Source organism: Phyllopteryx taeniolatus, chromosome 2 (genome assembly GCF_024500385.1).
Source record: "Phyllopteryx taeniolatus isolate TA_2022b chromosome 2, UOR_Ptae_1.2, whole genome shotgun sequence".
NCBI lineage: Eukaryota > Metazoa > Chordata > Actinopteri > Syngnathiformes > Syngnathidae > Phyllopteryx > Phyllopteryx taeniolatus.
The window spans coordinates 30762314-30776294 of record NC_084503.1 but is presented as its reverse complement, the minus strand read 5'-3'; the positions used below and the strand labels follow the sequence as shown (position 1 = coordinate 30776294).

The window sequence follows — 13981 nt, the reverse complement described above, 5'->3', positions numbered from 1 at the left end:
ACAGTGGGCTCCATAATCCTTAAATGGAAGACGTTTGGGACGACCAGAACCCTTCCTAGAGCTGGCCGTCCGGCCAAACTGAGTGATCGGGGGAGAAGAGCCTTGGTGAGAGAAGTAAAGAAGAACCCAAATATCACTGTGGCTGAGCTCCAGAGATGCAGTCGGGAGATGGGAGAAAGTTCTAGAAAGTCAACCATCGCTGCAGCCCTCCACCTCTCGGGGCTTTATGGCAGAGTGGCCCGACGGAAGCCTCTCCTCAGTGCAAGACACATGAAAGCCAGCATGGAGTTTGCTAAAAACACCTGAAGGACTCCAAGATGGTGAGAAATAAGATTCTCTGGTCTGAGGAGACCAAGATTGAACTTTTTGGCCTCAATGCTAAGCGGTATGTGTGGAGAAAACCAGGAACTGCTCATCACCTGTCCCATACAGTCCCAACAGTGAAGCATGTTGGTGGAGCATCATGCTGTGGGGGTGTTTTTCAGCTGCAGGCACAGGACGACTGGTTGCAATCGAAGGAAAGATGAATGTCGCCAAGTACAGGGATATCCTGGATGAAAACCTTCTCCAGAGTGCTCAGGACCTCAGACTGGGCTGAAGGTTGATCTTCCAACAAGATAATGACACTAAGCACACAGCTAAAATAACAAAGGAGAGGCTTCAGACTACCTCCATGACTGTTCTTGAATGGTCCAGCCAGTGCCCTGACTTAAACTCAATTGAGCATCTCTGGAGAGACCTGAAAATGGCTGTCCACCAACGTTCACCAAGCAACCTGACAGAACTGGAGAGGATCTGCAAGGAGGAATGGCAGAGGTTCCCCAAATCCAGGTGTGAAAAACTTTCCCAACAAGACTCATGGCTGTATTAGCTCGAAAGGGTGCTTCTACTAAATACTGAGCCTGGGTCTGAATACTTATGGCTGTGCGATATTTCAGTTTTTCCTTTTTAATAAATCTGCAAAGATTTCAACAATTCCATTTTTTTCTGTCAATATGGGGTGCTGTGTATATATTAATGAGGAAAACAATGAACTTAATTGAATTTAGCAAATGGCTGCAATATAACAAAGAATGAAAAAATTAAGGGGTCTGAATACTTTCCGTACCCACTGTAGGATCAATCTATTAATTCCATTGTGTTCCTCACACTTGTTTTATACGTTCTTTCCAGAAACTTCACGTCTTCAAGAAGACCCTCCAGGCCTTAATATACCCAATTTCTTCCACAACGCCACACAACTTCGAGGTGTGGACGGCGACTGCGCCCACTTACTGCCATGAATGCGAGGGGCTCCTGTGGGGCATTGCCCGCCAAGGCATGCGCTGCTCTGAGTGTGGCGTCAAATGCCACGAGAAGTGCCAAGACCTGCTCAACGCAGACTGTTTGCAGAGTAAGTCTGGAAATGGAATTGTACTGACATGCACTTCATTTTAAGATGCAATTAATCAAAAATATGCAGTTTCCAAAAGTACAAAAGCAACAATTATAGTTCATTTGCAATGCTCACTCAGGCAAAAGCACTCATTATCATCACAAATCAGTATTTTAATCAGGGTTGTCCCTTATGAAACAGTGTCAGATAATAGAAAAAGTGCCAAAGGATGCCTGCGGCCATCAACGCACACTTAAGTGGATTAGCTACAGTGAAACACAATGTTTTGTAACAGCATTATACTAGCATAGCAGTGTTTTTACAATTCAAACTGTGATTCATCCTTATCAACGTGGTAAGGTTGAATAGCGGTTTAAAGCAGGATCCCTTTTGCAGATACAAGATGATATGCAGTCCTCATCACTGTGCCACGGACCGGTAGATGTCTGTGGGCCATTTGGTACCGGAAAGCATAGAAACAAAAATATATTACTGTTGATCATCAGAGTATGAAAGAAGTTTTATTTTGAAAATGAGGTGTGCCTGTTCCTCTGTACCAATGTCATACCGTTCGCATCGGTCACGTGATACAGTGTTAAAAAAACAGGCCCGCAATCTAGCTAAAATGAGTAAAAAACAAATGTATTTATAGAGCTTTGTCTGAAAGGGAGCAATGTCAAATGATGAGAAGAAGAACAGCCTACATCTTCGAAGAAAAATCAGTCATTCTAATTCAAATGTGGGTACTGTACATCGCTACAGGTGATTCTCACGCACCAAGCCTGGTGCCTCCTCTACGTAATATGTGGTGACAGGCTTGCAAATAAGGCAATGAAGCTTTCAAAACTGCTGGGATCAAAATACAAGTCTTCATTAAAATCAAGGCAGAATATTTAGTGTGCAAAAAAACAACACTGAATTCTTTCCATTTCCAACATCCTATCTTTGTGCAATAATAGTCACCAAAACAAAATTACAGCATAGACTGGACAAAGGTAACACTAGGGGTCATTGTCTCCCATTGTGCCAAGATGGGAGCTGCTTGTTGAGTAAATACAAGTACACCGCTACCAATAATTACAGCAACTATATTCAGCATAATGGTGAGTTCTAGTTTTAATAATTTGGTTTTATTTGTTTCTATGCCGGCCTGTCAAAATATGTGGTTCAAAAAAGGTTAGGAATCGCTGCTTTGAATAGGGAAAAAGTTTTGAGTACTATTCCACATAAATGTTATTCCCGCCATCTTTTTAGGGGCAGTGGAAAAGAGCTCCAAGCATGGGGCGGAGGACAAGACCCAGAACATCATCATGGCCATGAAGGAGCGAATGAAGATCCGGGAGAAGAACAGGCCCGAGGTGTTTGAGGTGATCCAGGAGATGTTCGACATCTCCAAGGAGGACTTTGCCAGCCATCTCAAGACAGCCAAGCAGGCAGTGCTGGACGGCACCTCCAAATGGTCTGCTAAAATCAGCATCACTGGTAAGCCTGGTGCACTACACTTTGGAGTTAAGTTGAAATATGAAGCAGAATAGTTAATTCCTGCCAAATTCCTTTTGGGCATTGTTTAGATTGTCTTTGTCAGTTACTGCTTGCTGTTTCTTGATTTCTCAAACAGAAACAACAATGAAATGAAATTAAATACATTATGGAGCTGTTTCAACAGCCTTGACGGTCCGCTCAGGACCTTTCACCTAAATCATTCTAAGTCTTTCAAGATTCCCATTACAAGACCACACAACAAGCTCCAAGAACTTTACTGTACTTGTCGCAAACCTTAAGAACCGGGTCGTTGAATTCTGACACTAAACCAAAACCAGCAATTAACACTTGTAATACAACTGGAAAGGTGGAAGGTGATGGCGCAACACACTATGGTCAACATGCTGAATTTGCAGGATTGGAGGTTTTATTACAGTTTGTAGATTGTAGTACACACTGTAGTCTACAGTGTGTACAGCTGTGGTCAGAATAATTGACTGCAATGTCCATCCATCCATCAATTTTCTCTACCGCTTATCCTCACGAGGGTCGTGGGTGTGCTGGAGCCTATCCCAGCTATCTTCGGTCGAGAGGCGGGGTACACCCTGAACCGGTCGCCAGCCAATCGCAGGGCACATATAAACAAACAAACATTCACACTTATGGGCAATTTAGAGTATTCAATTAACCTACCATGCATGTTTTGGGGATGTGGGAGGAAAACAGGGTGCCTGGAGAAAACCCAAGTAGGCACGGGGAGAACATGCAAACTCCACACAGGCGGGGCCGGGATTTGAATCCCGGTCCTCAGAACTGTGCGGCAGATGTGCTAACCAGTCGTCCACCGTGACACTGACTGGAATGTTTAAAAAAAAATTGAATAAACCTCAAAACCTTTATAATACCTTTAATTGAACTGGGAACACAGCATTTTCTATTCTAAAGCCATCCATCTGTCCAGCCATTTCTATATCTATACTGCTTGTCCTCATTAAGATCACGGGTGAGCTGGGGAAATTAAAATTTGTTATTCCTTTCCAATTAAGTGAAAAAAAGAACAAGTTCACAACAGAGTTCTATTCCTACAGTGGCAACATAAGCTAAATTTGAACTTAAGTCAGAACTTGCTGTAGTTTATCACTAACCCATGCTAATGCAGTTGTAAAGTCAAAAATACAGCAAAAATCCGTATGAAAAACTGCTCTATGCCATTAATATAAAACAAATGTAAAAAACAGTAAGTACGGCTGCAACTGAGTGTGCCTTCTGTTACCGCAATTGAGTGAATTGCTCACCATTCCTCAAAATGTTCTATGTCAGTATGGTTATAAAACCAAAAAAACCCTGTAGTAGATCATTTTTTAAAAATGCAGCATTTGCATTTCTCTTACAAACTCAAACTTTTACTGTAGAAGCGAAACAATGCAGAGGGATTGTGGAATGTAGTCCAATTATTCTGGGATGGAAAAGCAGTTCACACATGCATGGAGTTGATCTTACTCTTGCGAAACAGATATGAAGCAGTTCCCAGAAACAGCAGTTATACTGTTCAAAATTTAAAAATGCTTGAAGAGTTTACTTCCCCGTGAATCACTGAACCAATATTTAGTCGTGTAAGGACTTCTTCACATTTCTGTTGCTTTGAATTGACAGTAAACTAGTATTGCAGTCCCGCATTTTTCTGCTTATAGAGTAAATGTTTCAGTTATTCGGTAAAAATAATTTTTCTTCACTTATTTATATGAAAAAAATATATAAATATAATACGTTTGTTCATGTTTTGATTAGGAATACATTGTACAGTGCATTATTCCCAATGCAGTTATGTCTATGGAAACAAACACCATCGTAAGGATTTTCTCAGTTTTTTCCAACACTGCTGGCATTCTGAACACGACTGTCAAGCCAGTGAAAACATGAGACGCGGTGGCTCTGCTTCTGGCAAATGTTAAACAAGCCTCAAATAAAAAGCCTCCCAAGGCACTGATGTGCGAGATTTTTGTGGAGTCGTAGGTTGATCCCACACCTGGATATGCTCACACGTTTGCATGGTAGCTCTGGAAATGAGCCCACCAGTGTGCTCTTTGTGATGCCAATCAAAATGTCAAGCGCCTGAGTGGAATTTGACAAGACAGCTCTTGAGTGCACCTTCATTTTTTTTTTGGGATACGCATACATTTTGGGATCACTCTCTCTCGATCGATTTCATGGGTTATTTCATGCTTAATACAACCTAACATTTTCTGGTGGTTGTTAAGGGAAATTGATGATCCATCCCTCGTCATGAACTTTATCGTCTTTGCCAGCCTTTCTAGTAAAAGAGAGCGATGAGAATATCGTCTGTTACTAGCTTGTGTCGTAGCACCATTCACAAAAATTCACCTTTCACAAAAATATCACATAATATGAAACTATAAACCAAACCACACTTGGACCGGCAATAGAAGGAAGGTCAGCAGGATAGGACTCCAATCCATCTCTATGGTAACTACTGCTTGTCAAGCTCAACTCAGTTACTGCGCATCTTGCATTTTTGGATTTGTCAATACATGAGAGAGCAGCAGAGGCCGAGGCAGTGAGAATAGAGAAAGCCAATATTGGATTGAAAGGGGGGGGGGGGGGGGGGGGGGGGGCGCAAGAGAGCGAAAAAAGAGAGAGCTAGCTTTTGGAAAAAACAGGGTTACCTCTGTTGATATCCCAAGAGCCTATTGAATGTCCCATTTTAGAATGCAGGCATTGAGCGGTTATTTAGTCATCATTCATTAAATAAACAATAACTGGCATCGACTCCACAGCTCTCAGACAGCAACCAGGAGCTATGCCTTTGTCCTTATTAATTCAACATCAATGTCCAATTCAAACTTTGGATCTCCAGTTGACAATTATGACTTTTGAACAATATGGTAATCTCTGAGTTCTCCTGCACTGTACTATGAAAAGAGCGTAGTACTATGAAAAGAGTGTAGTTAACAACCAATGAAAAGAGCTTTCACTACACTATACTTGTTATGAGCGCTATCTCCATCGCAGTCAAAGACACACTCTCCGCTTTTGACCACAACAGCCCGATTCAAATGTCAACACCCAAGATGATTAAGATGAAATCCTAATACTGTTATTTTGTTTTAATAACATTTAGGTTACTTTACAGAAGGTTATTTACCGTATTTGCTGCCGAAGCAAATTCTGGGTGTTGCAGCCTATACTGCTATTCAATGAAAGTAATTTTCTGATCAGATTAATAAAGAACATTTCTGATCAGAGACTGATCGATCCATGCAGATAAGAGCTAGGTGGCTAAATCATTGACTATTAAAGACCCTTATTTCAATGTAAAAATATCAATGAAGTGCTTTGAGCTTTTAGGATTTGTCTTGTTTCACCTTGCAACACATTACAAGCTAAGCGGCACATACATGGATGGAAAGTATACAGGTATATCAGTAAACTATATCATCAGACCGCAACTTCCAAGGATATATTTAACAAGTGACGATTGTAAAAGCTTGCATCCTTGCTGTATTTCACTGAATGTTTCAAATTGTTGTGACTGCCATCTGTGACTGAAAACAGAGCTTTTCTATATGTTGGGTGTCTCCCATTTTGTAAGAACTTTTTCAAATATTTGGAATGTAATATTGTCCCTGTGGCGCCTCAGTAAACGTGAAATACGAATTAAAATCTTCCACGCATTCCTGAGTTCGGATGTTTTTCTGCTGAGGGGCCTGAAATCAGGTCATTCAAATTTATCAAGTTTATCTACGTCACTAGCAAAGCTCTCAGCCTTCCTTTCCGCACCGGAGCCAGCGCTGTCAACATAAAAAACACGTGCTCTCACAAATGAGTCTTCTACACGGAGGCATCCAATCAGAGGAAAGGGGCCGGTCTTAGCCAAATATCGACAAAGCCGATAAAAAACGGAGTCAAACAGAAATAGCTGTCAGAGAGGCCTTTCCTGGACACTTGAATGACAAAAGCAAGGTATTTTCTAAAAATGAAATTGACACTTTTATACTAAATCCATGTTAGAGAGTCACTCTATGGAGGTCTAAATAGCCAGAATATGGGACCTTTAAGACATGCACACTTGCTTTCTCCTAATGCCCTCCTCAACCACAGAAAGCATTGTGATTTTGTGTACTCTGTGTAAACAGGTCACGGTTGTACAACCCTCGAGAGTCACCCCTCCAACCCCTGTCTGCATTGAGCTGGGGATATATATGTAGCCTGAATTATTGAACTACTCTCTTGCATATTTAATGACCCAGTGTCCCCATCACCCCTTCGTGGTGCGGTGAAACGGTCTTCAGTATAAAGATTCTGAATCACCAGTCCCCAGCCTGGACAGGAGATTAATTATGGATGAATTTAACAGTATGTGCAAAATGAAAAGAAAATCCATCCTGTCAGTGAAGTCAAGGCTGATTTTTTTTTCACCGTCTGGCTACCCAGCATGCAGTTGAACAAAAGAACTGAATTGGTAAAAATACTCCTGACGAATGTTCTCAAAACTCTAGTAATGCCATATATGATTTCTCTCAGGTTAAGTTTGAGTTTCAGTCCATGTGTGGTTGCTTTAAGGGGCACATAGTATGGAAAAGTGACTTGTTATTTGCTTGCCCAACCATCAATGTCCAATGTCAATCCTTTTGACATTTTTTAGAATTGTGATGCCACAATTGTGTTCACCAAAATTCAAAAATTAGCTTGATTAACTGACTCGATGTTGGGCTCTTGGTAAAGGGAGAGGGTGGCTCATTTGCGAGGACGGACCCCTCAAAACGGGTTCAGTTAGGCAGGGTTTTAAAAAATAAAAAAATTAAGAAACTGAAAAGTATGCTGTAATTCTTGATCCTTGGGGTATTTTGACAAAAGCATTTTTTTTATGAAAGAAAGTGTACAATGTCTTTTTTAAAGTAGAAGTCAAGAAAACTGACATGATTTGGGGATCTCCATGGAAACCTTTGTGGTCAATACACCTGGATGGCATTAAGTGGCAATTTGTTAAAAGGCAAATACAAGGTCCAAAGCTAAAACCTAGCTTAAAAATCATGTCTTGAAATACCCTCAACACTGTTTTATCAAGTCTGTGCAAGCACTACACACACCTCTGATACTTACTGTAGGCTTATCGCCAATCCTTGCGCTGACACAACACGAGAGGCGGTGGTTCATCAAAAATTGATAGCCAACTTAAAGTATAGGGAATTTGGGATCCCATGTCAACAACATCAAGACTATTCGGATTATAAGCCATTGTACTATTCGAATGATCTTGTGACATTATTATTTGAGGTTGCATAAATATCAGCTCTTCAGTCATCTATCCTTCAATTTTCACTTTCTGAGCATCTTTCACTACTTCCTACTCCAGTCATGAGTGCTCAAGGGCTCCAGGCCAAGGATAAAACGGGCTCCAGCGACCCGTACGTCACCGTCCAAGTGGGAAAGACCAAGCGTCGGACAAAGACCATCTTTGGCAACCTCAATCCGGTCTGGGACGAGAGGTTTTACTTGTAAGTACTCGAAGAATTAATCCTTTCTCTGACCAGATGGTTGCTGCTGAGACTTGTTCTAGGGGGGGTCTCAATCCATTATTTAGCATGTAAAACTGTGTTATTAATAGTTTAAGGGAGTACAATTTGATAGAGCACGCAACACGGCAGCTGCAGCAGAGCATTGCTAAAAACCAGTCTTTGCTGCAGTTTTACAGTACCATACATCAGGGTATGGACCAGAATCCTTATCCCTGCGGTTTTACCAACCAAATAAATTGTATGTGACATTTGATGTCCTCCCTATAGTCCTACCCATCTGCCTCATTTTCTCCTGCTCTGTAAAGGTGTGTAATAGTGCCAGGAATTTCAGGACTGCGTCGCTATCTGCCTCTATTTTTGCTCAGTAATAACAGCAAAAGAAAAAAAAGGGGGGGGTGGGGGGACACAGTGACCAACACATGGTGTGCAGGAGGAAGGTAACATACTAAATGTCTAAGTTCTTGTCATTAGCTTCTATGCAGCATGTGTCTATAGTCCAGACTAAAGATGAAATGGTGTAAAAAATTCATATCATGATGATCAAGATAAATTTGATCTCCGTATTATCAATGTACAGTAGCTAAAATGAATGTCAAAATTAAAAAAACAAAACAAAACAAAAAAAAAACGGATAGCTACACCTAAAGCATAGCAACTCATTATATTCATAATAACCAAATGAATCCAGCAAATCTAACCACGCATCAGTGAATAAAGCAGCACAAATAAACACAACATGGAGCAAAACTTTGTTTATAACTGCAATAACTACAGTAACTGCATAGTCTAGCAGAAAGCAACACACCAACAAATAACTGAATGTAGTTTGAAAGCAAAATTCAAACACGTTATCCTCATTTGCTAGGTGAAAAAAAAGAGGTATCCGTCTAAGTCTGATCTGTTTACACCTGTGGCTGTGTTAGCCTAATGACTTTTGAGCATCTATACTTCATCCTGTTAGCTGCTGATGCTATCGCTAATGTTGCTGCATTAAGTGAGCACGTGACATCAAAGAGGAGCTGGCTCCAGGGCCATTTGCTCACAGAGACATTACATATTGTAGCAACGATAATTGTAATTTCAAGTGGTTATAGTAACCATCAGAAATGTTATCATGGTTTATCAGTTATCTGTAAACTATTTCATTCCTAATCCAGAGCTATTTTGAATAGAGCATATTTAACGGGACTAAAATTCCACACTATGGCTTTGAGGACACGTTAAGTGACTACAGTAAGTACATTTTATTTATACAGCACTTCTCATAGAGAGGACTCACACGGTGCTTTACATGGTTAAAATACTAAATTACACAAACATATGGTTAATAAAGTAAAAAATAAATAAATAATCAAAACAATAATCGATCAGGCGGCACGGTGACCTACTGGTTAGAGCGTCAGCCTCACAGTTCTAAGGACCCTGGTTCGATCCCCGGCCCCGCCTGTGTGGAGTTTGCATGTTCTCCCCGTGCCTGCGTGCGTTTTCTCCGGGCACTCCGGTTTCCTCCCACATCCCAAAAACATGCATGTTAGGTTAATTGACAACTCTAAATTGCCCATAGGTGTGAATGTGAGTGCAGATGGTTGTTTGTTTGTATGTGCCCTGCGATTGGCTGGCAACCAGTTCAGGGTGTACCCCGCCTCCTGCCCGATGACAGCTGGGATAGGCTCCAGCACGCCCTGCGACCCTAGTGAGGAGAAGCGGTTCAGAAAATGGATGAATGGAATAATCAATCAATCAACATTTAATAAACAAGTCAGACTGGAATACTTATGTTTGTAACTGCTGACTGAATCAACAGCGCGGCCGCTGGTTGTAGGCGAGTAGGGCATCCCATTTAGCACAACGGATCGACCCTCATTTCTACACGACCCTTAATGATAAATTAATAAAATATCTGGCAATCACTATAGTAGTAATCACCTACAGTACGACAAATGTACTATAGGTATTGTCAAAGTGATTGAATTGTCTGTAGGCTAGTGAATGAGCAATTAGGGCCTTGCAATTTTTTGATGACAGTAAAAATTTTCAACCTATCCTGCTCAATGTCCAGATCAAAAACTAAGTTATGTTTACCGTATTTTCGCGACCATAAGGCGCACTGTATTAAAAGGCGCAGTCTCAGTTACTGGGTCTATTTCTGTATTTAACATATACATAAGGTGCACCGTATTATTGGTGCGCAGGCATGGTAAAACATACGCTAGCTTAAAACATACGGTAGCATGCATGCACGCTAAAACAATGTTTTTAAAAAGGCAGCGGGAGCAAAACGGAGTTTGGTTTTACTTTATTGAAGTATTTAACTATGTAACTATGACTTCGGCTGGAAACCTTTCTTTAGGCAGCGTCTTCATCTTAAAAATCACCATAGGTGGCAGTTTCTGTCCATTACCATGGCAACCAAGCACAACAGTAAAAGCCGACTTCTCGTGCCCCGTTGTGCGTATCGCTACCGTGGTGGTCCCCTGGCATGTCGAAAGTGAGCGAAAGTGAGCGGCATTTTCGGGGATCCTTAGCCAAACCGATGCACATAAAGGAACTATATACCTACTGGGGGCGTGTCTTTAGCGTCCTCTGTCACGCGCACCCTTCCCCCTTTACGTCCGCATGTTGTCCTCAGTCACATCTGCCTTCCTCTATATAAGCAGCGTGTCGGCAGGAAATGCTCCCAGTCAGTCAAGCGGAGCACTCATTAAAGTCACGCAACAACATTTACAGATTTTGGAACTCGGTGCACACATAAGGCGTGCCGCATTATAAGGCGCCCCGTCCATTTTGAAGAAAATGTAAGACTTTTAAGTGCTCCTTATGGTCGTGAAACTACGGTACATGAAATAGGAGTTGAAAACTGTCACCAAACATTGCACTGTAGGTTTTGATCAGGCAATAACAAACTCAGTCTGAAAGAACACCGACAAGAAAAGCTCATTAAATACGAGGTCTTAATTATACCGGGGTATGTATTTTAATCTGCAGGATCTCATGTTTAATGTGCATGTAAATATGCGCCATGGTTGTATGACTCACAGCGTTTGTACACTGGCCGGTTATCCTCAGTTGCTCTATCGAAATCTCCCGTTCCCAAAAGCCCCACGGCAACTGATATGTTCATAAATCTGCAGCCTCTGAGACGTGCACATTATGCATTGCAGTGTTTGCCTACACCACATTTCATTTGGATGCTGCAAGAATGCTCGAGAATCACGCAAAGCTTGGCGAGTATCAGGTTATAAATTCACTATTCTTATCCCCGGTGTGTTATGACTCTGCGAAGGGCTCAATCTCAAGCATCTTTGCCCCTCGTCAAAGTCTTTGTCAGCAAAAGTGCCATTCCGTCTGGTATTTTTATCATTGCGTTAATAGGAGTTAATAAATCGAGGTGAGTTGCAGCAGAATGCGATTAGACGGCATTAATCAATGTGAAAAAATCAACATAAAAACAAGCGGGTCTTGCCCCTTGTCAGCAGATTTATAGCGACAAATCTCATGCGTTTGATGCCCCATGCTAGACAACAGTATCGCTTGCCTGGCGAGCCATTGTCGCCATGCTTCACAGTGATGAGTGCATCTGATTGCAGCTATGAAGCCACTAATGTGAGAGGCTGACAGTGTTTATGAATCACTGGTCGACCGCATCTGTTGTCATCTTCGCCCAACGCTTTTAGTTGCTAGGGTGCTACGCTCACGTGAAAGGTTTGTTTTTTTGTCATTCCTCTGGAGGTTTCTGTACATTCTTATAGCTCCTACTCTAAGATTATGCTCTCCTATGGCTGGGGTATTTGAGAAAATATCTTTGAATGTTATGATTACGTACTAGTTAATAACAAAACTTTTAACTACGCTAATTGCGATGTCCGTACCTGGACTAAGAAGTTAAATTTGTTCTGTGACCAAGGTCATAACTCAATTTACTAAAATTTACATCAGATCAACATTCCCCACTGAAAAGATTTGAAAAAACATTAATCTGTTCCAGCATCCAAAAAAACACCACCATTTTTTTGGTTCATGTTTTTAATAGAGAAAAATAGGACTGTGATCGACTGCTTGTACATTTCAATAAATGGCTGACGGTTCATCGGCAACTGTCACGCTCCATTTTTTTTTTCACTTCACTCGAGCGGCGACCTATTGGATGCTCTCATGTGATTCGAATTTTGCCTCACAACACGAAGCAGAAAAAAAATAATTATATTGACCAAGCAACGGCTCGTGACTCAAAAAAACGATAAGTTACTTGTAAGTCAAGGTACCAATTTCCTTAATAATTGATCAAAATACTTTGTGAATCACATTCTGTGATTAAAAAAAAATAATACATCTACAACGAAAGCAATTGCTGCCTGTGCAGCTTGCACACAGGCTCCACACCTGTCATAAGGCTCTAGCCGTGGCTGTCATAAAACTCTTTCCTATTACTATGGGGATGTAGATTAATAGAGTGATACATTACTGTGTGCTTAGCAAAGAGCAAAATCCCAGACGAGCGCAGCTGCAAGCATCCAGTGCTTCCCAAAGAAAGGGATTAGCGCGGAAATACTGCGGCTAGCGTTCCTGTGGATTTTGCACCCAAGACGTCATTAGTACACAAACTAATCTGTTGGTTTCAATCACGGGGGCGGACGGTCTGACCCCATCCGAGGCTATAAATGCTCGATGGTGTGGTTACAGCAAAGCGCCTGTTGGACAGAAGCGACGCTTATTTTACATAATGATGTTTTCACAAATAGATAATCCTCCTTGTGAATGCTACGCAGTCATTCTTGTGTAACACGTAGCTCCGCTCTGATGATGTTAGCATGCGCTCGGAGAGAGTCGTGTAGAGGAAAGGTCATGCAGCGTCTTGGGGGTGACGTTCCCTGCCAGGCAGAGAAGACGCTTCGGCACACACACAAACGAGATGGATGCCCATTCAAACACAAATACACACTTTTATCTCATGACAGGCAAGAATTGCTTTTTTTTACTACCCAAAAGAAAAAAGAGGAATGTACGTGCCCATGCTTATCTCCAATTGTGTATTTGACATTAAGTCATTCTGCTCGGCTGAGCGCCCTGACCCGATGAGCTGTCAGTCGAACGCAACGCAGTAGAACATGACGCAGCTGATTGCTTTGACCGACATGCCTCTCCTTGTGCAATCCCCAGCGAATGTCACAACGCCACGGATCGCATCAAGGTGCGCGTGTGGGACGAGGATGACGACATCAAGTCGCGGGTGAAGCAGCATTTCAAGCGGGAGTCAGACGACTTCCTGGGCCAGACCATCATCGAGGTCCGCACGCTCAGTGGGGAAATGGATGTTTGGTACAATCTAGGTATGTACTTTAACCACAAGTGACATGAAAGACTGGTTGACAACAAAATGCCTTCGAGCGTCTCATGTAACTACTAAACTGTTTCTTTTAGCATGCAAGATAGCCTGATAAACCACTGTACCAAAAGTACCTAAAGCATCAAATGTCACATATGGTGACTCCTCAGGGCCAGCAAGCCCTTAACTGCTGGCCTAAACAGTATCGGAACTGACCTCAATTCACAGCCTAAATTCTAAAATTTGTCCAGTAAAATGTATTTG

At 41.8% G+C, this 13981-nt stretch overlaps 1 protein-coding gene across 3 annotated transcripts in view; it reads left to right on the top strand.

Annotated features, from left to right (window-relative positions):
• Positions 1 to 13981, top strand: part of LOC133474223 (protein unc-13 homolog C) — a 188892-nt gene that overhangs the window by 59318 nt on the left and 115593 nt on the right. For all 3 annotated transcript variants that reach the window (XM_061765689.1, XM_061765688.1, XM_061765687.1), the window contains exons 7-10: positions 1174 to 1393; positions 2630 to 2857; positions 8232 to 8373; positions 13552 to 13721. In XM_061765689.1, coding sequence (XP_061621673.1) covers positions 1174 to 1393; positions 2630 to 2857; positions 8232 to 8373; positions 13552 to 13721 — 760 coding nt within the window. The remainder of the gene's footprint in view (positions 1 to 1173; positions 1394 to 2629; positions 2858 to 8231; positions 8374 to 13551; positions 13722 to 13981) is intronic.